The sequence below is a fragment of the Crocodylus siamensis genome, chromosome 2 (assembly GCF_052110815.1).
Source record: "Crocodylus siamensis isolate JL-2025a chromosome 2, ASM5211081v1, whole genome shotgun sequence".
Classification (NCBI taxonomy): Eukaryota; Metazoa; Chordata; order Crocodylia; family Crocodylidae; genus Crocodylus; species Crocodylus siamensis.
This window is the reverse complement of record NC_143396.1, coordinates 233,917,004-233,944,070: the sequence shown is the minus strand read 5'-3', so window position 1 is coordinate 233,944,070 and position 27,067 is coordinate 233,917,004. Positions and strand designations below refer to the sequence as shown.

The window sequence follows — 27,067 nt, the reverse complement described above, 5'->3', positions numbered from 1 at the left end:
TACTGGTTGATGCAGCATCACATGATTTCCCAGCATGTTTGCTGCCAAATGAGACTGCATTTATCACTTCTACCTTCCCCAGTTTTGTAACCATACATGGCAGTGTTGGAGCTGACTGCACAAACTATGCAGGGATCCAGCCATTTGTTATTTGTTAGGAAGAAGACCAGCAGCCCCATCAAACTTTTTAGAGACAAAATCACAACCAGAGGGGTTTGCAGACTTGCATTCAGTCCTCCCACTGTCTGAGCATTACTGGAAGGTTCTGTGTGGGTCTGAGTTCACCAGCTTTCCTGTGCTTTGCACAGTGGAGCAGAACAAAAATACAAAGAGTAAATTCACAGTCCGAACTGCTCAGTCAGCCATTCACAAAAATGATAATGAGATGAAGTCAGGCCCAGACTGGAAATAGGGATCTTATTCTGGCTCCTTGCTTCAGGCCATGTTTAGACAAACATCAAATCTCTGACAGGATGACTAGAGGATTATTGAAACAAAATGAAGAAAACATTAAGTCTGTTTCCAAGGTTACTTACACTGTTGTAAATTAGACACCCCCCTCAACTAAGATCTCTCTTTTTTTATAGTACCCAGAGCCTCTTCACTGAAATCACCCCAGAGTACAATCAGTGAAAGAGGGACCAAAAAGTTTCAAAATAGCACAATGGCTAGGGAGAGACATTCAAAAAGTCCAAGTCTGAATTGATTCAATGTTTGCCAGGTTAGTCTAACCTGCAGAGATCGAACTGATTTGCAAGTGGATAGATATTTACATTTGATTCAAGAAATGTAGGTACATGCTTGCAGTGACTCAGGCTAGAAGCTGGGTGGTGCTAGAGTGAACCCTCCCTTCCCTTCCACACTTCTGAGTTGAGGGGCAGGGTGCAGCCAGGCCTATGATGAGGGAGAGGTTTAAACCCCCACCCTGGCATGCACAGTCCCCAGCTGGGGTGTGCCTGAAGCGGGAAGGGGAGCAGCCATTTTCCAGCTTACTGTTCAAGGGGCGGAGAGTGTTTCCAGACCCTGGCCCCCAGCTATCACTCTGAGGCAAAGGAGGGGTGTGGGGAGGGTGGACTGCTTGTGTGGAGTGAATGCATCTGTTGATGATACTGAGCTTTTCAATCTTCCTCTCCTGCTTCTTTATACTGTCTGCAGCAAACTAATGGCACTCACAGGTCCCATGCATTGCAAACCAAGTCATTTCTCACACCTCTCGCTGTCCCCTCTTGAACACTGACAGATTGCAGCTTTTGAAGCAAGCAAGCAAGCCAGCAAGGAGCTTATCAGAACACAAAGCCTTTCAGCCTATCAAGAAAACAAAGCCTCTCTCATTTGTTCAAGCTCTTCTTAAACAGTTTTTTCCAAGGCATTTGTAAGGAAGAACGGAGGGACATTACTAGCTGACCTGCTGATTTGTTCTGTCTGCCTTTGTTCCAGTGAAATCAGGAGCACACACAGAGACATCTCTCAGCATTAGGTAACATGGGGGTAGTATGGCCACATGCCACCTGGGGTCCGTGCCATGCGAGAGGGGAGATCCTTGTTTGAGCAGTGAGTAAGGAGAGGATGGGGTGGGGAGAAGCCAGGCAGATGCTGCTGTGCCTGCAGTCTCCACCTCCTTCTCAGACAGCCTGAGCTCCAGATAGGGAGGAAGGGGCAGGGCCAGCCCTGCTCTCTGGAGCAGCCAGCCCAGCCTACCATGGGCTGAAAAGTATTCTGGGATGCTGGGAGACCCTGATTTACTTTAAACCAGGAAGGGGTCTGAGACAGAAGTTCCAAAACCAATTTGACCCAAATCAGTTAAGTCTGATATTACATCAACCAGGTTTATCTTAAACCATTTTTGGCCATTTTGAAACTGGCTTATGTGCACTGAATTTAGTTTAGATTGAGGGGCTTGTCTGCCTTCTTTCTTGTCTTTTTAACCTTAAGTTTGGTCTGAAATTCCAAGAAATGGTGATCCAAGGCTGGCAATAGAGGAATGCTGAGCTTTGCCCTTCTTTTGTTAGAATAAAAACTGGTCACCACATGGGCAAATGTGTTTTTGCAGTCTGAACTCCAGGAGAGTGTCCTCCTGTGAACAACTGGTCTTCAGGTGCAGGAGTCTGATCATTTGATGAGGTTCAGCTGACAAAGTGGCCTGGAGGTCCTACAGGGGAGGGTCTGTCATTGGCCACTCAGCACATGGTGGAAGGAAACTGGCTGACAGGTTGAATGAGAGACTCCATGCTCTACAGGAGAAACTGCAAGTAGGAGAAAATCCTAGAGACCTTAGCAAACTCTGAGCCAGTCCAAAAGCTGCTCAAGAATGGTGAGGAAACTGAAGCAGGGAAATGCTTGTTTATTATTTTACCTGTATCTGCTTATTTCTTGTCCTAGCTAATGTGAAGAGTGGTTGTTTTTTGGAAATCTGAAAAGGTTTTGCTTGCAGATGACCTGCAAACCCAGTGTCCATAGTACTGGAATTCTTGGAAAGGATGTGAAATTTGTAAGGTTAGCAGTGTTCCCATAGGCCTTGTACAGTTGGACTGCAAAGCCCCATTTCCCTGAAAGGATAACACAGAGAGAGAGAGAGAGAGAGAGAGGGAGAGAGAGAGAGAGAGAGAGAGTTTGTTCCTAGGAAGTATGCTGGACAGACCAATGAAGGGGAAGAAGGGAGTGCTTCAGCTAACTTGATCCAAGGAAAGCTTAAAACCAGGTGGATCCAGTGTGGTGAGACTCAGCAGCCTGGTGGGTGTCCAGCAGGAAAAGTTTACCGGTGCTGTGACACCATCAGTCTGGCATTCACTACTAATTGCTTTGGTTCATACGCACATCAGGAATTTCAGTTCTCTGTTCTTTTATTTCTTCCACAAATTCAGGCTGCCCTATTGCAGCCTGTAAAATACTTTCTATTTTTGCTGACCACAGGGCCTCACAGACAGAAGAAATAAATGAAAAGTCTGGTTTTCATTTTATCAACTGAAAGAGATTTTAACAACAAAAATCTAGATGCAGTTAAGAAAAATTTGTCAGCTTCGTGTCAAGAATAGATCTTCAGACTAGCTCAGCAATGCCCTAGAGATGCTATTTAGGGCTGTGTGAAGCTTTGGGTGCTGATTTGATTTGGAGGAGATTCGGCCTGATTCAGCGGCTGAATCTCTGAATCCGAATCGAATCAGCTGACCAATAAAAAGGCCTGAATTGATTCAAAGCTCTCCAAATTGATTTGGAAAAGATTTGAAGAGCTTTGGAGATTCAGGCAGTCCCACTTGCTGCCACAGGGAGCTGGACCCAGACTCTGTGCTGGTAAGTAAGGGGTGGGGGAGGGGGCCTAGAGAAGGGGGCAAGGTCCCATCTCCTGCCTGCTCCCCCAGCCCTCCCAAGTGCCCCACAACCCCCGCCCACTGTCCCAACCCGCCCCCCCCATGGCTGCCCCACCTGCCCTAAGCTCCCAGCTCTTTAAAAAAAAAAAAGCCCCCACTCACTAGCTGCTGCAGCAGCCTCAGCATTTTTGGGGGGCTCATGACAGAGCCCCCCACACAGTGTGGGGAAGTGGGAATCACCCCCCCACACACACACACCTGGCAGGACCTGGTGAGTTCAGGGCTTCTTTTTTTTTTTTAAAGAGCTGGGACACTGGGGCCAGGCAGGGCAGCTGGGGGGTGGGGGAAAGGGCTGCAGGATGAGGCCTGTCCAATTTGGAGATTTAGCCAATTCAGCAGTGGCTAAATCTCTGAGTCAGATTCGACCTAATTGATTTAGGACAGTATTTCGAATCACCAAATCGAATCACTGTTTCCTAAATCAGCAGAATCTGAATCTAAAGCGAATACTAGCTGCTTCACACAGGCCTACAATTTAGGATATCTTGATCAATGCTGAATGAGGGATGGCAAATGATTGTTGTTGTTTTTTTAAGGGACTAGACTAGAATAGAAGGATAAAACAGTGCTTGCATACCCTGAACACTGATGTCGGGGGGAAAAACCTAAGGCAGGTAGGTAAAGCTAACATATTTAACGATTTCTTTGCCTCTGTCTTCCTAAGTAGGGACCAGTTCAGCCACCTCCCTGCTGGGCCCCCCTCGGGCCCCGGGAGAGACACGCCTGGGCCAGGGGTTAGTGAGGAGTTAGTTAGGGTACTTCTGGAGAGGCTGGACGTGTTCAAGTCCGCTGGTCCGGATGATCTTCACCCTAGGGTTCTACAGGAACTGGCCGAGGTCATTGCGGGACCCCTGGTGTGGCTCTATGAGCACTCGTGGTGCTCTGGTGAGGTGCGGGAGGACTGGAAGAGGGCCAATGTAGTCCCTATCTTCAAAAAGGGAAAAAAAGAGGACCCGGGAAATTACAGGCCAGTTAGTCTTACCTCAATCCCGGGTAAGCTCTTTGAAAAAATTATCCTGGCACACATCCAGGAGGGCCTTGCGGGGGAATGCATGCTCAGGGGCAACCAACATGGGTTCATCAGTGGCAGGTCTTGTCAGACCAACCTGGTGGCCTTTTACGATCAGGTCACCAAATCATTAGACGCAGGGGTTGCTGTGGATGTAGTCTTTCTGGACTTCCAGAAGGCTTTCGACACTGTCTCTCACCCTGTCCTCATCAAAAAGCTGGGAGACTGTGGTGTCGATGCCCACACGGTCAAATGGGTCGCCAACTGGTTGGAGGGCCGCACCCAGAGGGTGGTAGTGGATGGGTTCTTCTCGACCTGGAAGGACGTGGGCAGCGGGGTTCCGCAGGGCTCGGTCCTCGGGCCCGCACTGTTCAACATCTTCATCAGTGACTTGGATGAGGGGGTAGAAAGCACCCTGTTCAAGTTTGCTGATGACACTAAGATGTGGGGGGATGTGGGTGCACTAGAAGGGTGCAATAGGCTACAAGCTGACCTTGACAGGTTGCAACGGTGGGCGGATGAGAATAGGATGGGGTTTAACACTGATAAGTGCAAGGTGTTGCACATGGGGAGGAAGAACCGGCACCACACTTACAGGTTGGGGAACTCCCCTCTTGCCAGCACGGAGACGGAAAAGGATCTTGGAGTCGTCATTGACTCCACGATGAACATGGGCCGGCAGTGTGGGGAGGCAGTCAAGAAGGCCAACCGTACCCTGTCATGCATCCACAGATGCATCTCGAGCAGGTCCAGGGAGGTGATCCTCCCCATCTATGCGGCACTGGTCAGGCCGCAGCTGGAGTACTGCGTCCAGTTCTGGGCGCCACACTTCAAGAGGGACGTAGACGATATGGAAAGAGTCCAGAGGAGGGCCACTCGTATGATCAGGGGTCAGCAGGGCAAGCCTTATGAGGAGAGGCTACGGGACCTGAACCTGTTTAGCCTCCACAAGAGAAGGTTAAGGGGGGACCTTGTGGCCTGCTACAAACTGGTCAGGGGGGATCAGCAGGTATTGGGGGAGTCCCTGTTCCCCCGTGCGCTGCCAGGAGTGACCAGGAATAACGGTCACAAGCTGGCGGAGGGTAGGTTTAGATTAGATATTAGGAGGCGCTACTTCACAGTCAGGGCGGCTAGGGCCTGGAACCGGCTTCCAGGGGAAGTGGTGCAGGCTCCTAGCCTAGGGATTTTTAAAAGGAAGTTAGATGAGCACCTTGCCGGGGTCATCTGACCCCGGTGCTCTTTCCTGCCAAGGCAGGGGGTCGGACTAGATGATCTTCCTAGGTCCCTTCCGACTCTAGCTACTATGAAACTATGAAACTATGTTTAAATTGGTTTATTCTGTGATTTAGACAAATTAGTTTTTTTAAAGCATAGTTTAAAATTACCATCAGTCACCCTTAATCATCAACCACCCTTACTGAGAACCAGCTAGAAGTAGTGCAAAAGTTCAGCTACCTAGGTTCTACAATGACCACCAGCCTCACACTGGATGTAGAACTCAATGTTCACATTGGAAAGGTTGCCACCACCTTCAGCAGACTAATTAAGAGAGCATGGGACAACTCAAAACTTATCATCAAGACCAAAATGCTAGTGTACAAAACTTGCATCCTCAGCACTTTCATGAGTGGTGGGGAAACATGGACTGCTTATAGACATCAAGAGAAAATGTTAACCAGCTTCTGCTTGCACTGTTTATGCCACAGACTCAATATCAAATGGCAAGATAAAGTTACCAATGCATAGGTTCTTCAAAGGTCAAATTTACCAAGTGTGACAACCCTACTCAGACAGAGATGACTGCATTGGCTAGGCTGGGGTGGACAAAATACGGCCCGCGGGCTGGATCCGGCCCATGAGGCCATTCTATCCAGCCTGCGGGGCCCCTAAAAAAATGTAGATAATTAATATTTCTCTGCCCTTGGCTCCTGTCAAAAGTGCAGGAACCAAGGGCAGCAGGACCCAGGGGAAGCCCGGCAGCCTCCAACAACAGTGGGCCCGCCGGCCCCCCCCCCCAGCTGGGGTTTCTGGGCGGGGAGCACCGTGGCTGCCCCAGCATGGGAAGCTTAGATAAGTGGGGGTGGAGGACCCTGGGCAGGGAAGGAGCACGAGGTGGGGGAAACAGACCCTCCCCACCCCACGCCCAGTGCCCCATGCTGCAGCTGCTTGCAGCTCATGTGGGGCTGCCTGTGCCTGCTCCGGACAGCCACATGTGGGCTGCGAGTGCCTGCAGCATGGGGCCCCTTTCCCCCCGCGCTCAGCTTTTCCCCAGGCTCCTTTCCTGCATGGAGAAAAGCGGCTCCTCACCCACCCCATGGCCAGCGCTCCCTGCTGCAGGTGCTCATGGGGCTGTCCAGAGCAGGCACAGGCAGCCCCAGGCTGGCTGCGACTGGCTGCAGTGCGGGGCACCGGGCATGGTGCAGGCGAGGGGCTGCTTGCTCCGCTGCTTTCCTCACCCCTTGCACTCAGCACCACCAGGTTGGCAGTGGGGCGGGTTACAAGCTGGTGCTGAGCACAGGGAAAAGTGGCCCCTTTCCCACCCCATGGCCAGCATACCTCACAGCAGCCACCTGCAGCCCGCATGAGGCTGCCTGTGCTTGCTCTAGACAGCCCCGCGCATGCTGCAAGCTCCAGGCCAGCTCCACCCCCCTCTCTGCTGGTGCAACCCAACCCGGCTCCACAGACCCCTGCCAGCCTGCGCCCCTCTCTGGGCCCCACGGTGCTGGCCCTGAGACATTGGTCCCAAGACATTGGGACAATGGTCTCAAGATGGTGACCAGGGGGCATGGCACATGTCAAGGGGCGGGGTACCTGTCAAGGGGCAGGGCTCGACAGCCTGCCAAAACTGGGTAAGCAGCCCTCTGCCCAAAATAATTGCCCGCTCCTGGGCTAGGCCATCTGAACAGATTGGATGATGGCGGTATATTCAATAACATGCTATACAAGGAAATATGAGAAGGAACAAGAACAGGATGCCCCAAAATTCATTATAATGACACATGCAAGTGAGATACGAAGGCATCTGGAATTGATCCTGGTCCATGGGAAACCTTAGCAAGTGATCAGAACAAGTGGCAAAATCATTTCCACCCGGGCATTAAAATCCATGACAGGAATGGTCTCCAACAGCTTGAAGGAAAAGAGTCTATAAGAAGCAAGCAGCTCCCAAACCACCCAACTACGACACATACATTTGCAACCACTGCCACAGATCATGCCAATCTCAGATTGGACTATTCAGTCACATGAGGCACTGCAAACCATCTATGTCATAGGCTGCAATATCCACCATCTCTCACAGACAAAAGGATGCCAATAATAAGGTTGAAATAAGTAGGTAAGTTTTCTTAAACTCTTCAGGGCTAGATTTCCTGACTTTTGTTAAATGTGTTGGCCCTTTGAAGTAAATGGGAGTATTTGCAGAGGCAGATACTATTTCATGCAAGTATAAAAGTGGTAGAATTTGCCCCCATTATGTAGCACTTTAAAAACAAGAGTTTGGAGCTAGATTTTCAAGGGCTTAATACCCATATGGGGCCAGACTGTCAAAACAGCTCAGAATTTGGGATATTTTTTCCCCCCAGATTTCTTTCAAACCAGGCTTGTCACTGTGTTGCCTCAGTGGGCAATAACCTCTGCTGCAGATCTCCCCCTCTCTCTGTCTTCTGGCCAGATATTTTCTAGAATGTTTCCTTCCACTGTAGTTAAGGGATGATACACATTACTGGGTTGATGAGAGTAGTTTTCGAGTCTCCTGATTAGAAATGTATTCATTTGTGATATATCATCTCTGGAAGCATTGTTAATAAAACAGCAATTTAAAATGCCTGGAAGCTGTATCAGCTGTCCATTTGAAGGATGATTTGTAACTCACTAATTAACAGTTGTGCTCCAGTGGTGCTGGAGTGCCAGCTCACAACTGTAATACGCTAATGTATAATGTGATGCTCCTAAAGTGCAGCCAGAACATGGAGGGACTTCTTAGGAAAACGGACAGCAGCCAGGAGAAATTTTTGAGAAGACAGAGAGCAAGAGGAGGGGAGGACACGGACCCCCTTTTTGTTGCTACAAAAGTTGAGGAAATTGATATTACTAGTTTTTGTGGGAGCAGAAGCCTTGCATGATTTCAGTTCAAGCCACAAAGGGGTAGAAAGGGTGAAGCAGAGGTAGAGTCTTAAAAGCTTCTAGAGGACAAAGTCTTCTGGAAGTCCCAGTCTCCTGCTGCCAGGATAACAATAATTATGGGCCTGACCATGCCCTTTACTGGAAATACATGTGTAAGGGCCAGTGAGGCCCATCTCACTGGATATTGTTGGATGTGCAGGGATATTTGTATGAAGCCCCTATATTTCTGTACTGGCTGAGCATCCTGTATAATAGCTCCCAAGTGCCATAGCCAGGGATGAAGAAGTTTTCTTCAGGAACACAAGAGCAATCTCTAGTCTCCTATGCTGTTTCTGCTGGATGCGGGAACAGGAAAGTAATGTCAGATCCTCCCCAGCCACTTCAGATATCTTTACCATCTGTGTATGCTTAGGCCCACAAAGAGGTGCAGTTTCCTTTCTGAGAGCTCTGAGAGAATGGTTGACTTCCACAGTGACAACAGGTAGCATCTTCTACATGGGAAACAAAGAGTTTCGCATGGAGAGTCACCTTCTAAAAAGTGTGATCTGGTTTCTAATAATTTTCCAAGCAGTGTCATAGTGAGCCATAGCCATGGTTAATCCAACTAACCCACCACTACAAATCTTGCATTTCAGTCCCAGATCAGGATACTGAAAAGACTTGAGAGCCATCTACACCTCCAGACCCCAGCTGTCTGCCTTCTCACAATTCACTCATGCAGTTCTCTGACCAGTTGATACAGGGCCACCTGATGCATCACCTGTAAGATAAGAGCAATTTAGTGACTGCTTGGCCTTTAGCAGATTCACCTGTTCCCAGGTGATCTGTGATACAATTTGTATAAAGATTGATCTGCCAGTGATGATTAAATGCACACGGAATCCAACAGAAAAGCTGCTGTTTGGGATACCAAGATGGGGTGGGAGTGAAAGGACTATGAATGATTGTCTTTTCTAAGTTTATGCAATCAGTTCTGAGTTGAAAAACGGGAGTATTTAGCTGTGTACCTGTTATACATTTGATTTTTGTATGCTGCAGTTTTAAATCACTAAACTCTGCAGAGCCAAGCAGACATTTGGAGGCAGGGTTGCTGCAGCCTGTTACAGGCACGTATGCACAATGCTGCTTTTGTGTTTTCCTGTTTTGTTTTGTTTTGTTTTTTGCTTTTGTTGTTTTAAAACACAAATCCAGGTCTAACTGAAAGGACCTGTCTGGTCCTTGTTTCTGGGAAAACACAGGAGAGAGAGAACATTTTCAAGCATGTTGTGAGCTGAATATACTTGGGCTTGATGAGAAAAAAGACAAGATAGGTTCTATAACTGGTTGGTTTCCAGAACTTTGCGCAGTACAGGGAAGTGTCATTTAGATAGATATAAATTCACTTCTCAAATAGATCATACAACACTGGCCTGGAGATCTGAAAGCAACTTTCCCACAACAGCTGAACAGAACAAAGGGAACACACATTTGGATATCTTAAAATGGGGTATTTTAAGCCATTTTCAGGGCATCTTATTCTATTGGACCTCAAAAAAAGAAGGTGAATCCCCCTGTATACACTGCAGGGGTCTATAGAGGGGTAAGCATGGGTATTAAAGAACAAACAAGGGACTAATGAGATATATAAGCATGCAATGGAGAAGGTGATTAAAGAGGTGGCCTGAGAAAGACTGAATAATGAGAGAGGAGAATCTGCATAGGCAGGGGATGGAGGAATGCGGGGGTCGTTAGCCCTGACAGAGTCATTCCCAGTCCAGATGAAGTGGGTAATAGCTGGCAGTCACTACTATCTGTGAACTGAATGTGTGTGTTTGCTCAGTGCCTAGCAAATAGATGACCATTTCATTGGAAAACAACCATTGCAATAAATGCCAGCAGTCTTAGGAAAGAATCAAAGATGGAATGGAAGGGGAACTGAGTTGCCCTCCTGCCCCAGGGAGTCCATCCAGGTCAAGGTAGAGCTGCCTCACTGGTAGGGAGAATCCAGTGAAGAGTGTTGCTGCCCAGAATGGAGTCTGAATGAGCTGGAAATCAAAGGGGAGAGCCAGCTTAGCTGCCTTCACTACTGACTGTTGGTATGTAGGAGAAGAGATAGGAACCTCTCACATGGATTAGAGCCAGCAGCAGGTAGGGATGTACTAGCCAACCCTAGAAGATGCCAGCAACATAGAAAGAGCCAGTGAAGCAGAAGAGAAGGGAACCTAGGACAGGGATTTTCTAAAGGGTGTGCAAGGGAGCAGGGACCACTTGACAAGGCTGCATAGTCTAGAGAGGCGGAAGGAACCAGGGCTGAGGTGGTAGGGGTGGAGACAGAGGAAGAACAAACTGCAGGAAAGCACATGCAAGAAAGGAGTGGGAGTGAAGAGAGCAGACAGGAGGGAGTGGTGGCAAGTATAATGCTTTTTCAAAAAAGCACAACACATGTACTGAATAAAGACAGTTGAAAGACCTCATTGTGCTAGTGGTGTTTATCCCCATACAACCCCCCTAGCAAATGGGACTCTTAATGGGGAAATTAGAAGGGTGATAGGTGCATGTAACTGCCAGACAGAAGTGGATAGAACCCAGGGACAGAAGTGCTGCCCAAAATGTGGCTACAAATACACATGCTCTGACTACAGACCTGCTGAGGCTAGCAGGAGCTGGGCTGGGCCTTACATGGAAATGGTTCCTTCTGTCTGTACCTCCCCCTGGCCTTGGCCATCTCCTCCTTTTAGTGCAAACAATCCTGCCTTGTATAAGGAGTACAGAAAGTTGGAAACTATATTACACTCCATTGAAAACAAAGATGCTTTACAGCAAAGTGCACTGTTCAAATCCCTTTAACACTCCCTGTGTCTCTTTCAAGCTGTGAGGCGGAGCAGCTTCCCAGCTGGAAGACAAATGGCTCAGTGTGATGAAAACACAAAGCAAGGACTGCCAGCAAGAGCCAAGCGACTTTGCCAGCCATGCTTACCAACTCTCCTAGCATGTTTTACAGTCTCCATGTCATTGTCTCTTTGTGTTTCCTGCTGGCCCAGAGCTGTGCCGGGAAAGAAGAAACAGGTCTGCCGTCTTGGTTTGTAAAAGCCTCCTGTGCACTGGCTCATGTCATGCAGCCTAGAGAGGCAACCTTTCTTCCCTCAGGCTCTGTATTGAGAAGGGGGCAGAGTGCAAGAGCTGCTGCTGAATCTGTGTCCCCTGAATAAGAAGCATGAATTGCTCTGTGCTTGAGTTATCACCCCCTTGGATCAGAGGAACAGAATGACAGCCCTCTCAAGTGGAGGTCAGCACATACAGCTACTTTTAATCGTCACTGGAGAATACAAATAATGCACCAGCCCCTTCCAGCACAGAGCCAGCCCTCCTAGAAAACTGCACTGTCAGCTTCTCATCAGGCTGAGCCATGTATTAAAGGAAGGAGGCAGTATTTTCTAGTGGCTAGAAACCAGGATTGCCAATCAGGATCCTCTGCTGTATGAAGTGGTTATAGGGTCCAGTATCACCACACTATGTGAATACTTATCACAGTCTTTAACATATTCACCATTACAACCCCCCTTACAGGCTACTGTCTCCATCTGACGGATGGAACTGGGACGTGGACTCAAACATGCCCAAGGCCACACCAGAAGTCTGTGAAAGAGTAGGGAACTAAGCCTGGGTCTCCTGAGGCCCAGATTAGCATCCAAACACCTGACTATGCCATTAGCTTCCTCTATGCCTTTGAGAAAACTACTTAATTGCTCTGTGCCTCAGATTCTCTAGCAGTCAAAAGGCATATTAGTACTGGAACACGCCATATAGCACCCTTAAATCTTTGGACTGAAAAATATTAATGATTTATTACTAAGAAAATCTGAACCAAGTCACAGCTGGTGCTTTCTGTAGTATACTGCTTTCCAGTGGCTTTCAGGAGGGAGACTGATTTCTGAGACAGCCTAAATCAGGTATTTCTCTCGCACTCTTTCTTAAGTCCTAAGAGCAGTAGTAAATGGAAGCAGTTACTTAAATGCTTCCTCTTAAACCTACATAGAAACTAGATAAAGTGACAGGGTAGCCAGACAAAGCCATTTCAAACAATCTTTCTGGATATAACAAATACAAGGGAGGATGGTCAAAGACGGTGACTGTTTTAGGCAGAGGCATAACAGAGCTGGGTGCCTGGGGCAACTGCAATACATGGGGGCAGCAGTGGCTGCCAGCTGTCACTGTGCTATCAATGCAATTGTGTGGCTGTGGCACCAATGGTTTATTGCCATCCCCCTCCCCAGCCAAGCTGGCACCCAGGGTGGCTGCTTCAGTTGTCCCACCCTACCTACTTACTCATTTTAAGTCCTGTGCATAGGACTGGAGTAGCCACATGCTCAGTGTCTTGAGAATATGCCTCTGACTGGAGTTGGTGAGGTCCCTTGAACACGATACACTCAAACACTCTTGTACCTGAGTCCTGTAAGTCCTTGGCTGTAGTCCTGTAGTATGAATTTTTGCTTTATTTATTATGTTTAAACGATAATAGTATTGAATTGATAAGCCGCTATGATTGTATTAGTTTTATTTCTCTTCGTCTCTTAGGAACAATTTTATGAACAACTTAAATTCCATTTTTTTGCTTGTTCCCTTCTTGACATAAGTAGACGAATTTTGTATGCCCTGTGTACATGAGTGTATGTGTAAGAGGGTGAATGGTGAAAGAATGTTAACAATTTGCATGAAAACAGAAGAAGATTTAATTGATTGTGTGAGCAACAAGGTGCCAATATATGAGTTACCAGACAGTAAACTAATTAATAGATGGCTGAAGAACTTATCTGTAATCAGGTGCAAAGAAGATAGTAAGAAGAAAGAATTTTACATATTGCATATCCTGCCATTTCAACTACACAATGCTTCAAGACGGAGATAACCAATGTCACTGGAATGACTTCAGCGGAGATGACCAACTTTACTGGAATGACCTCAAGTTGAGATAACCAAAAGAAACAACCTCTAATTAAAAACTGAAGCATGGAAAACCCCCAATGCTGAACAAAGACTTGAAGTTCCTATAAAAATGATATGCAGACAAGCCAAGATGGGGAATCCACTCTTTGCAACCTCCTGGAGCACAGGTGCCTGTATACCCCTGCTCATATTCTGGACTGGCCATCCAGTGCTAACTTCTGGTGGTAACTATAACATCTTACTGGAGTAGTTTGTCTGTATGCTTACGTATGTCTGTTTGTATGACTGGTGTGTCCAAGTTTATGTATCTGTTTCATGTAATCAAAAAACATGGCATTTTGCCTTATCCCGCTTTTTAAGGTCTCACTCTTAATTTGAGCTATTGGCAATTTTAAGTAACAGTCCTATGAGCCACTGGAATCCTAGAACTGGCATAGTGTGCAGGCAGGCATAGACATCTCCTTCTAGGAAATAACTGCAGTTCCTAACCCCAGCAAGAATTGAGTTCAACAGGATGCCCATACCTGTTAGCATAGAGTAGAACTAGTCAGTTCCTATGCATGCAGCCTTGAGTGGGCTTTAGTTATTGCTTAAAAGAAGGACCAGTATCATCTCGCCTCCATCTGTTGCAGCCACCTGTTGTTTCTTACCCTATAGACAGATTCCAAGTTTTCCAGGGCAAACACCATTTCTTGACTATAGGGGTGTTCAATGTCTGGCAAAAAGGGACTTCAGCTATGAGGTGCTACTGCCACATCTCCAAAATAATACTAAACATAGGAGAAATGGCACCTGAACAATGCAGCATTGTAACTTTGAGTAGATGAGTCAATCTCATGAGACCAATTGGAACTTGGAATGCGTGCATCTTATTGATAACTACTGGAAATTGGAGTTTCAAAGTCAGTTTTATAATTTTTTACATTAGGGATGTTTTAATGATCAATTGAGCATTGATGAATCTACAGAAGTGCTTTAAACACAATCCTGACAACTAAAATGTGTGCGAGGTTTGGGAGTGTAATGTCCAATGTCTTCTGTTGGGACCTTCATTTTTCTCTGTTCTAGGGGACCTCGTCAAATTGAACAAACAGGGAGATGCTTTGCTGACAATGTCCTATATGCTGGCTGGGATGTTCCTTACAATGCCCACAAATGTGTGGCTACTTCCAGGTAACAGGAAGGACACCTGTCTTAGGAAGTAACAGAGTTGTATGCTTCCTGTCAAGGAAGGAGAGCTAGACTGTATGCATCAGCAGCAGAAGGCAAGATCCATCAGCAGTGGGGCTTGAACTTTTAACTGAATTCATGCTTATGTCATTAGTCCAGAGACTCTGCCCACCAGTTAGGAGAACCTGTGGGCATCTTTAATTCTCCATTTTTATTCACTTTCAGACCCTTAAAGACTGCCGAGGGATTTACTCCTCTCCTTGAAAAACTAGATGCAATCATAGATTTCATAGACATTAGGGCTGGAAGGGACCTCGGAAGATCATCGAGTCCAGGTCCCCGCCCAAAGGGCAGGAAGTCAGCTGGGGTCATAGGAGCCCAGCAAGATAAGCATCCAACTTGGTCTTGAAGATGTTCAATGTAGGTGCTTGAACCACCTCTGATGGCAGGCTGTTCCAGACCTTGGGGGCTCGGATAGTAAAGAAATTCTTCCTCATGTCCAGCCTGAAACGGTCTCGCAGTAGTTTATGACCGTTCAGCTTCGTCATCCCTTGGGGCGCTCTGGTGAACAAACATTCCCCCAGATCCTGGTGGTCACCCCTGATAAACTTATAGGTGGCCATCAGATCACCCCTGAGCCTACGCTTTTCCAGGCTGAAGAGCCCCATGGCTCTCAGCCTGTCCTCGTAAGGTCTGCTTTCCTGACCTCTGATCATGCGCGTGGCTCTCCTCTGGACTCTCTCAAGCTTCTCCACATCCTTTTTGAATTGTGGAGCCCAAAACTGGACGCAGTACTCCAGCTGCAGCCTCACCAAGGCCAAGTACAGGGGGAGAAGGACATCCTGGGATTTGCTTGAGAAGCATCTATGGATGCAAGCCAGCATTTTGGTTGCTTTACTAGCTGCAGCATCGCATTGCAGGCTCATGTTCATCTTGTGGTCAATGATGGCCCCCAAGTCTCTTTCTTCCGTAGTGCTAGCCAGCGTAGCACTGCTGAGCCTGTAAGGATGCTGTAGGTTTTTCCTCCCAAGGTGGAGAACCTTGCATTTTTCGGTGTTAAACATCATCAGGTTCTCGTCCGCCCATTTGCTGAGCCTGTCCAGGGTAGCCTGGATCACCCGCCTGTCTTCTGGTGTGGATGCCTTGCCCCAAAGTTTGGTGTCATCGGCGAACTTGGCCAATCTGCTCCTGACTCCAATGTCCACATCATTAATGAAGATGTTGAACAATATGGGTCCAAGGACAGAGCCCTGGGGGACCCCACTGGTCACAGGACACCATGATGAGTGACTCAATTACTACCCTCTGGGTCCAACCACGGAGCCAGTTTCCCAGCCAGAGGATCATGGTGGACCCAAGGCCACAACTGGCCACTTTTGCCAAGAGGTGATCATGGGATACCAGATCGAAGGCTTTTTTGAAGTCAAGATATATGACATCAATATCTTCTCCCTTGTCCAGGTGATAGATCACCTGGTCATAGAAGGAAATGAGATTGGTCAAGCAAGACCTACCCGCAACAAACCCGCACTGGCTATCCCTTAGGATGTTGGTGTCGGCCAGTCCATTAAGGATGGACTGACTCTCTGATAAACTTTTCTAAGATCTTCCCCGGGATAGGAGTCAAGGTGTTGGCCCTATAGTTAGCTGGATCCACTTTCCTCCCTTTCTTGAAGATAGGCACCACGTTGGCCTTCTTCCAGTCTTCGGGCACTACACCAGAGCGTCAGGAGTTCTCAAAGATCCATGCCAAAGGCTGGGCTATGATGCTCGCCAGCTCCTTGAGTAACCTGGGTTGTAGATTGTCAGGGCCGGCTGACTTGAAGGTATCCAGTCTCTCAAGGTGCTCCTTCATGAGATCACCATTAATGGAGGGCAGGGGGTCTCCCTCACCCAGACCTCCCTGTCCCATAGCAGGCATGGGCGTCCCATGGGACTGATGAAAGACTGACGCAAAGTACCCATTTAATAGGTTGGATTTTTCCTGGGTGTCAGTTGTCCCAACTGGTTCAGCAGGGGTCCAATGTTGCCCTTGCTTTTCCTCCAGCTTCCCACATATCTGAAAATCATTTGACTTTTATATTGAACTCTGGCTTGGTTTTCTCTGCACCCATCCTATGCATTTGACAGTTTTTCTGCTGCACAGCAAAACTGTGAATGCCAGCAAATGACTCTGCAGAATTCTTCTCAGGATAAGTGCTGCCACCCACTCCATCATGTCCTCTCTGCCAGATGGGCAACCTTCCCACACCCACACTCCTACTACAATGCAGGAATACTTGTTCTCTGGTCATTCCCCACTCAGGTGACTTGCTCCTATTTAAAACTCCAGGATATAAAATGAACATCGGTTTCTGAACTTGTTTGCAGAGAGGCATTCTTGAGTACATTAAAATCCAGTCAAGTCTTATCAGTTAGAGTTGGTTCACTGTGGTCATTTACAAACAATAAATAGGCTTTGTGACAGAGAAATGTTGGCTTATCTTTCTAATACCCAGGTAAGTGAATCCACTGGAAACATGATGCTTTAAAGTGTTATCTGAAATGATGCTAAGGAAAGAGGAGACCTAAGCATTCTCATTCTGTTGACTCTCCCTGAAAACTAAGCAGCAGCAAGAGCCTATGTTTTGAAAAGGGGAATCTGGTAGGCATGTTCTCTTTCTAAAAAGCCACATGCATGAAAAAGTTCCACACCGATTTGCTAAATATTCTCTGTTTAACCATAACTAGTGTGAAGGGCAGTTTGCTGATATGGGAGAGGGCACTGAGTGTGGAGGAGGCATGTCATTATGAACTTCACTCACTTGTCTCAGCATTAAGGTGCTTGTTATGGGATATGGCTGAGATTCACTTCATGCAGAAATGGTGGGAAGAAAGAGGCGGCTTTACCAACCCATGACATAAGTTAGAGCAGCCTCAGTGCTGCCCTAATACAACCTCAAGGGGTATCTGAGCAGCCAAAAATAGCCACAACACAGTGGTGCTCAGGCCACACTCCCTCTCCCTCAAAACTTACCCTAACACTTGCCAGCATCAATAAAGTAGGTTTGGATTAGACCTCAGGAAAAACATACTTAATGCTAGAACGATAAGGTGGTACAACAGACTACCCAGGGGAATAATGGGGTTTCCTCCATGGGAGATTTTTTGAGAGGAGGTTGAATAAGCGTTGGCTGGGGATGATTTAAGAGTAGCAGGGGTATCATGCAGGGGTTTGACCAGATAATGTTTGAGGTCCCTTATGAGTCTATGATTCTGGGAGAAAAAGGATTGGGTGTTGCAGAATCATTATGCCAGTTCAAGCTACCATGAAGGCCTCCTGTGACAGTCTGTATTCAATGGTAGCTTGATATACAGGTGTATATGATTTTTATGACACTCAAAGTGGGTAAAGAAACCACAGGGAAACAGATAATGTGGACCTGTATCTTTATTTAAAACTCCAGTGATCAGAAGAAAAAAACGGAAGAAAAATGCATACAGTAAGCAGCAGGCTTTGGCTGTAGCCTGACTGAGGGTAATTGAATTAGTTCCTTTTGGATCTACTTGTTTTCTTTGTTCATATTTACATTTTCTATCTTTTAATCTTTATTCTGAATGGTGCATGTTGGTTGCACACAGTTTTGCTGCTCTATGGATCTCTTGTATGAAAAATGCATCTTTTGTGCTGGAGAGAGGAGTGGGGGGAAAGAATCTGCAATAAAATATTTAGACTGTGTTTTCAGGGCCTATAAGGTTAAATAAAAATATCCAGTAACCTCAGCTGGTTTTAGTAGGACTGGGCAATATCTACTTCCGTTTTTAAGTTAACTCCCTGTTAAGCTAGGACAGGGCTCTTTGACCACAAGCTACTGTGTGTCTCTAAGTAGAGACATTGGCTTTAGGTGCCAATGACTCCTGCAGCTATGGAAATCTTTTGCATTATTTTCTCCATAAACTGAAAGCAAGTTTATGGTGATGCCAGCATCACCTCATTGACCCCAAAGAAATCTCACAGCATGATGCTTGGGGGGGCAAGTTTAAGAACATGCTGAGGCCAAAGAAGAAAGAGTCTGGAAGTAACTAGAGCCATGATCACAAAGGTAGGAAGTAGGTCAGCACCAAAGACTTTCTCGTTCTGAGTCGTAAAAGCCAGGTGACTTTGGCACAGAAAAAAGCCCACAGTGCTAAGAAACTCTACCTTCGACTGAACTGCTGCCAAAAGGCAGTTACTGATATTTTGCCTCCCAACACCCCCAGTAGTGAGGGTGGAGACCCAGTCCTTATAACACGGGCTCTTGGACAGCACTCACTTTTTCCTTGTTATCCATGGTGATGGCGATCTGCATCCGCCTCCCTCTCCGGAAAGCCACCAAGTGGTCCACTTCTTCTTCACTCAGGTCTGGGACCCTTCCTGGACTCAAGAGGCAATCTGAGCTCCGTTTCTCGCTGACAATCCGCTTCGCCTAGAAATAAGAAAGCAAAACCAGTATACACTCAGGGAGACTAGAATTAATCCCTACATGAAACTCTCCTCATGATAGCAGCTGCAACAGGGTAGAGGTGAATTGAGGGACTGGCTTAGTAGGGATCCGGGATCCCTTCCGTTCAGTGTCCTGGTTTGAAAGCTGCCATGTTGGATACTTCAAAGGAAAGCATAACATTCACCAAAATATACCTACTAAATACAAGGAGAAAAAATTCTTCTTGTTTTCAGTTAATTCAACGTCTGGGTAATGACTTAGCCTTTTATCCTATAGTTGAGTTCTCACCTCCTCCTCTTTGCCCCTTACTATGCTATTTTTCCAAAAATCCAGTGGTTAAATTGGAGAAAAAGCAGGAATACCCCATAAGGTCCCATTCACAAAAAATTATTCCACTTAAAAACATGGTCTGACACTTGATACTCTATGACCTTCTCACATGATTGTCCATTGCCTTTCCAGAGAGATTCAGTCAGCAGTGATATACTTGGCAATTCTGACATTTAAACTCTTGTCATGAATCAGGGGCAGCTCACACCATTTAGTCATTACTTCCAGCTGTCTGCTCAATCAGGCACACATCACTGTGTCAGCTCATGTCTGATTCCCAATTTGTTATCTTCACAGCTGCTGGCAGAGCCCCTCAGCAGGGAGTTCAACAAGAGGAATATATATTTTTATACAAACATATTTTCTTTTACACATTTAAAATATATCACCTCCCAGTTTTGTTGTGTGCCATTTTGTTCTTGTCTTGCAGAAGAGGGTAGCAGGTCATCTTTACACAGATGATTATGTCATGCTATATACGGATCACTCCATTGTATCACTCCTTAGTCTCTCCTTTGCAAATGAGGATGACATTTTTAAAAGTGCCTAAGTTATTTAAGTTACTACATAATGCAACTTAGGTGCCAAAGTCATTTAGGTGCTTTTGAACATTTTATTCCTGGTCTTTTTATTTTATTTTCATGAGTGCCTCTTTAGCCTGCTAATGCTGTGCAAACCTCAGCTGTTTTACTTTACAAGGGACAATGCACTTTCTTTATTTTCCATCTGTTGTTTTAATGCACCCCTAAGTTTTGGTTTTGCACAAACTCAAAATCTCAAAACAAGAGTTAGCCTGAATCAGGGAGTAACTACAAATTTGTCCATAAAAACAGAGCTGGACCCATGTTTGTTCAATACGTTTGCCAACCTCAGCATTCCTTTCATTGAGTTACCATGATATCCAGCATGTTTCACTGTAGTCTTACCTACATTAGGTTATACCAGGTCCAGTTCTTAGCCACAGATAGAGCCATGGTATAGGGCAGCCAGGTGCCACAACCAGGCTTATGGGCCGCCAGAGGCAGCAGACCTGGGGGCAATATTGCAGCGGCTGCACACTGTGAGGGACATATACCCAGGGGCCACAGGCCACGATGGCTGCACACTGACCCCTCCTCCCACTTCATGTGCAGCATGGGCCACCTAGCTTCCCTTCTCTCCCAGCTGCATACACCACCTGCCTGAAGTGCAGAGAGCCTGTTTCCCTTCTTTGCTGTGCATGCAGTTCAGGTGCTCAAGCCCCCCTTGGCCTCTGGTACAGGAGCAACTGAGAGAGGAGGAAGGAGAAGTGGCATCTTGGCAGGAGCCCGTGGTCTGCATACTCTCTTTAAGGGGACATATGCAGCCCATGAGTCACCAGTTGGACAGCCCTGGCATAAACAAGGCTTATGCAATGAAACTAATTTTTATCAGCATTTCAATGAAACTTTTTAGCAATACATGGTAAAAGACTAGAAGGTAGCAGAGACTTTTAGACACTAGCAGCATGTTAATTTCTTGACCATACTGGTTTCAAATCTGCATAACACCACTGGCTCTGCAAGAATTACTCTTGATTTACACTAGCATAAGTAAAAAGAGACTCTCTCACAGCTTGAGCCTCTGTTAACAGTGATGGGAATTTTTGTGAAATTCCCTAGTGTATGCACAGCTCTAGCTTTAGGTTTTTGTTGTAACCTCTAATCATTTTCATTGCCCTTCTTGGGAACTTTGCTATTTTTGCTGTGTTCTGTTTAAACTGAGATAATTGTGACCAAATGTTGTATTTGAAGCAAGGATCTGACATCAATCATTTTAATAGTTTCCACTGTTCTCTGTCCCTATGTCAATACAGCCTAATAGTTTGCCTCCTGCTGTGACCTGAGTGGATGCCTTCACTGGGCATGTCAAGTGATGTCACCCCAGTGATGTCAAGCTCCTTTTCCTGAGATGTTAAAATTAAACGGGAAACCAACATGACATTCAGAAGAATGAGAGGTCAGTCAAAAGAATCGGAGATCCACCGGTATCAGTTAGCTTGAGCCCAAAGGACATGTGCTGTAGAAGTCCCCATCCTCATAAACTATTTTAAAGCAAGCCATTTTAAATGCATTAGTAAATCCTTATGGAAGGTGTGATAATCTGGCAGAGCCCCTCAGAAAGGTTCTTCTTTTGTTTACTACAGGTGGACCTGACCCAAAAAGGTCAGGCCTGATCCAAACTTCTCCAGAATCCCAGGGCCTAACCCAAGGTTTGCATTCCACCCATTACAAAGTGCTACATATTTATGTTTGCCCAATGTTACACTCCAGTTGTTGGCCCAGAGAAGATAAGAGAATTTAGTATAACCTGAAGACATTCTCCTCTAGCTGAATTGCTAAAGGACTAGGTTTTTGGAGCAGGAGGAAGAGAGATCTACAAGTCTCAGCTCCATGCGAGATTTCTTTAGTAATTTTGCTCGTAGTCTTCCGTGGTTTTGAGCATCTCTACAATACATTTGCAGGCCACAACCTAAATATCAAACTCCAATGCGCCACACAATTCCTGCCTGAATAATCATTATGTACACCCGTGTCTTACCTGCCTCTCCGGCAGCGGGAAGGGGAGGGCAAGATGCCAGAGGGTGGAGCAGTCCCTGGGCTGCAGTGGTGGGATGGAGTTGGTGCTTCCCTCCATGGCAGCGGTGGCCCCCTACCCCAGGTGGCACCCGCCTACAGGCATCTGGCTCGGGCAGTCCCAGGGGCACCACAGCTGTGGAGGGAAGGACCAGGTCCCCACACAGCTCATGCAGACAGGCAGACTCTGGGGGGTCCGTGGGATCAGGCTCACCACGTTTTTTTTTTTCAGTGGAGCCTGCCTTCCCACCTTGCTGCCAGGTTGCCTGCACAGGCTGTCTGCACAGTCCCTGAGCCACACAGAGCCCAGTGCTTCACTTTGCAGCTGTAAAACATCAAACAAACTCCTCAGAGGTGTTTTAGTTTGCTGCACCCCAAAATCATTTAAGGCGGATTATGCCACCAAATGTGCTACAACGGCTGGAATTAATGTGCAATACAGCACGGACACGTGCAAACACCAACACCATTAAAGCAGTGCAAAAGCATTTAACCTGCTTTAAAGTGTTGTGCACACATACCCCTTGCTTCGTCTACACACGCCCACAAGTACTATCCTGCTGTGGTGGTATTTAGTGTGCTGCAACACATGTGTAGACACTGACCCAACAGGCTGGGGCACAAGGTGTTTCAGTGCAGGGGCTGCTAGCCCCCACACTGAAGCACCCTGGTGCCTTAACAAGCCCTTACACAGCACACTGAGCAGGTCAGAGCAGCCTGGGCTGGCAGACTGACCCCCAGGTCCCCCACCCATCCAGGCTACTCCAATCCAGCTCAGCATGCTGCAGTCCCAGGTGCATGTGTAAACATGGCAACTGTGAGCAATACATTTCAGTGCAAACTGTGCTGGAGTTTACTAAATCATATAATTAATTGTATGTGTAGATGTACTCAGTGATACTTACAAAAGAGTGCTCATCCTTGAAGCATATGTACAGTATTTATAGGTCTGGTTCACCCATATTATAAAACCACTGAGATCAAAAGAGTCATGCCAGCCAGCAATAAATATGGCTCATGTGCATCAGAATAATGCCATGCTTTCACCTTTCTGTCACCCATCACAACCACCCCTGTTCTAAAACTATTCTTCATTAATGTTTCTTTGTTGGGTTTCCAGCAGCTTTCCTGCCCAGAGCAATTTATCAGAGCCTCCTTCCTGTATCCCACATCACACTCCTCCTGAGGGGGTTCCATGCTTCTATTAAAGAACTCTGCATCCTCAGCACTATATCACTTGTATAACCTGTCTAAAGGAAATGGAAAAGGACAGTCTGCTCCCACTTTCAAAGAAGAGCTGCTGGGAACTACAGCAGTGATGACTCCTTTTTCTAAAAGGATCCCTTTGTCCTCTAAAACCAGATTCTGTCAGATTATAATCTATCCTGAAAAGAGTTGGCAGCCCTTGAGACTCATTGAAGTCAACAGACTTCTGCACACTTTGCAAGATGGGGCTAGGAAAGAGCTAGCTGCAGTTGGGTATCCTAATGCTATTTCAAGGATAACTCAGCATTGTAAATATATTCTGACGCAGCTTTTCTAAGCATTTGATATTTCTTGATCCTGGTGCCATTTCAGTGTTACAGCCAAGCACATCACTATTCTTACAAGTATCGTTATTTCAACAAAGTATCTTTGCTGTAGTGTTGATGAATATAGTCCATAGTATATATATGGAAGTGCATTTTGCCACTCTGAGCCCCAAGGAACACTTCTAGTATATAAGCTGTGCTGAAGATGTTAACAATTAGCTGGAGAACTGCAGTCTTCTGTGTTCTGTAAAGCCCTGATGTGAACTTCTTGGCCTTACAAATTTCACTGAAGATCTTTATTTATTTATTTTTTGGTAAAGAGCCAGTTTAGGGGAGAAAAAATGCCTCCAATACGTCAATAAGTAACCCCCCCCCAAAAAAAAAACAACCCCAAAAAACAATAAGGTTTTTTGAATGTCTTTGAATCTTTGAATGTCACAGAGTTCCAATAGTGAACTACTAATCTACAGCCTATACATACATCGATGAAGAAAATCTATTTTATATCAGTAGTTGCTACTTGGTGCCATTCAAAAGTGAGCAAGGTGATGGTGGGTCTTAGTTTTAGATATTACCTCTGTCACCATCACATGAAGCACTCAGCAGATTGGTGAAACACCGAACAATTATGAAGAATGAAGTAACCCCTCCATACTAGAGGCACTCCTTACAAAATAAGGATAATATGCCTTGTAAGAAACTGAGTAAGAATGCAAATGTTACTGGTGGGTTACAGTGGATCTGCTTCTGCTGAAGCAGTATGGTCAGTTCAGCAATATAACTTTTTAGAGTGTCAATTACCAGCTGCATACAAGGGGGAATTCTCACTAAAACAGAAAAGGTCCAGATTTTCATCTGATTTCAGATAAATCAGAGATTTGGGGAAAACTAAAGCAGACTCATTACAACCAATAGAGTTAGGAAGGTCAGAATCAGTAGTGATAAGAGGCTTGGGCTGTAGAGCTATGCAAATCTGTTGTCTGCTGAAAGCCAGTGTAACCAGAAAACCAGAAAGAGAACCAATATTTAAATAAAGGCAGCAGGTTAAAGGGTAGTGGTTCATGAGATTTTTAGCAGGTACAGCACGAATAGGCAATTTATCACTAAAACTAAATGCGCTTTAAAAAGAGTGTGGAGCACAAGGCAGGCAATTAACCAGAGCAGAGATTATCGGAGGAAGAGGTAGGGTGAGGGATGCTTTGCTTAAGGATGATACAGGAAACAAAGCTATTTGGTAGGACTGTCAGGGAGTGAAAACAATAACAATGCAAGATTCCAGAAAATTGACCAGAGTTTCTGGAAATGTTCTGTCCTATCATCCTTCTTGGATACTTTCATCCTTCTTGGCAAACTAGTTTGCATCATCTTCATTCTAGCCACTTGATTTAACGTAAATGAGTTTTTGTTTACTACTTTTGCTGGCATAGCAGGCATTTAAAACTCTCACACATTAAAGCAGCCCGAGAGAATTCTCCCGGATTTGTTCTCCTGGTCGAACAAAATAAAACACAAAACAAAACATTTTTGTAAATATCTAGTTGGTCTAACAACCTGCATCTCCGAAACATGAAAGATATTGAATTTAGCTGTTTTTTAAATGAAAACTTCATAATTTTACAAGACGGAAGCAAATTTACCACCTTGGAACCTGAAAGCCGACACCCTGGCTCCTGCCTATTGTTCCAGCTAAATCTGCATGTTCACAGAGCTCAAAGCTGCCCCAATACAAGACAAATTCCTTGCCCAGGAGAACAGTCCATCACCCCACTCCTGTGAAATGTGAACTATAATAACCAGAAGGAAATATAATTAAATGTCCTGCATGACACCAGACAGCACTGAGGTAAACAGACTGTTCCAACTTTTATCTGAGCCTAATTTGTACCAAATTAACTATTCCAACTAGGAGATCTTACAATACTTTCGGCTCTCCTGTGAAATATGAATTTTCATTTCCACCTAAGAGAAATGTTACAATCTTTCCATTCTCCTGTGCCTGAGGAAGGGTGAGTGTGCCTGAAAGCTTGCAAATAAAGAATTTTTTTGAAAATATCTAGTTGGTCTAACAAAAGGTATCATCTCTGTCATGAGTTCTGATTCCTTTCTTCTGGTAGAGAAACTTACCAGGGGCTGCATGGAAAGACTTAAAATGCTGAGGTCCTGAAGAATAGAGAACTTGCAATGCTGATACTGTGCAGCTGGGATAGGTGGAGAGGGGAGTGGTTGTGCATGCTCTGCAAGCTCCCTTAGTCTGCCTGGCAAGAGGTTGGCAGCACTGCACAGAACAGCCCTGATTGGCTGACCCAGATTACCCATGGTCACTCCGTGTTTTCCTGCAGCACAACATGGGGATTGTGAAGGGGGCAAGTTCTGCTCCCTGTTAGAGCAGCAGAGTTGAGTGAGTGTCACACTCTCTCTCACAGGGGGAAGGATTGCTGGAGGACTGTGTTCTCTTCTGAGAGAAGCCAGCCATAGCATGTATGGATATTTGTTGTCCCAGAAGAAACTGTCCTAGGAGCGATTTAAGTCTGGCTGTTCCTAAGTTATTTTTCTCTTGGAGCAGTCATTTTTACTGTGGGAGAAAAAAGTTTGAACATCTGTACTCCAGTGGTTTCTCCTAGGACAGCAGACCTCTTCCAGGAGAAACTGAATGTCTATACGAGGCCTCTGTTATTTCACTCCTCTCTTGTTCTCTCATAATGAAAGCCTAGAGTCAACCCTACATCTGCAATAAGAGTGCTTTGTGGGAAGTACTGTATTTATGTCACTCAGCTTCTGGCTGAAAAATGCACCCAGGATGGAACATACGCTCTGGCATGATGTGCACCTTCTTGCCTTTCCCGACTTAAATACAACAACACTCTTGCAGAAATGCAGGGTACTCTGCGGGTCTCTACAGAATGGGGAGAGGCAGCTGGAGACTGCTTAAGTCCAGCTGCTGGGAGTCTGGCCAGGCTCAGTCACCAGTTTTGGCAGTGCATTCACTAATTCATAAATGCCAGTGATACAGGACTTGAGCCAAAGCCTATTGATTTCAATGAATGCTTAGTCAGGTTTGTCCTAATGTTGTGCTTGCAATGAAACCCCCCCACTAAATATGCAAGTGGGTATCAGGACAATACCCAATTGGCACTAACAGCTTTTTCCATGTCAGTGACCCCAAATGTGCAAAGCCTTCCATGGGCAGAACTGCCATGTCCTTCTGTGGAAGTAACATGCATGGAAAGTTTGCAAGATGTGACCCTTAATCTCATTCTAGAAAAACCTTCACATCTAAGTGATTGTCAGACTCAGTAGAAAGTCTTTTCAAAGCCATATGAAGCTCCAGCTGCAGTAAGGAATGAATTATAAAAGCCAGTTATGCCTCTACAGAGTTCTTCCGCTGACCTTAAATTCCCTTTTCCATCTTCTCAATGATACTGATTTGAAATTGGTATAATATGATTAGAGGTTCTGATGTTAACTGTTGGGATGCATTTGGAGATTGTTATAATTGCCTTGTTTATATTGATTAACTGCTCTATTATAACATGATGTACATGCTATATTGTAACCG

At 45.9% G+C, this 27,067-nt stretch overlaps 1 protein-coding gene across 1 annotated transcript in view; it reads right to left on the bottom strand.

The window, feature by feature from the left end:
- CCDC9B (coiled-coil domain containing 9B) overlaps positions 1-27,067 on the bottom strand; it is a 94,562-nt gene that overhangs the window by 40,368 nt on the left and 27,127 nt on the right. Inside the window, exon 6 of the mRNA XM_090034970.1 lies at positions 18,885-19,037. Within this exon, the coding sequence (XP_089891096.1) occupies positions 18,885-19,037 (153 nt within the window). The remainder of the gene's footprint in view (positions 1-18,884; positions 19,038-27,067) is intronic.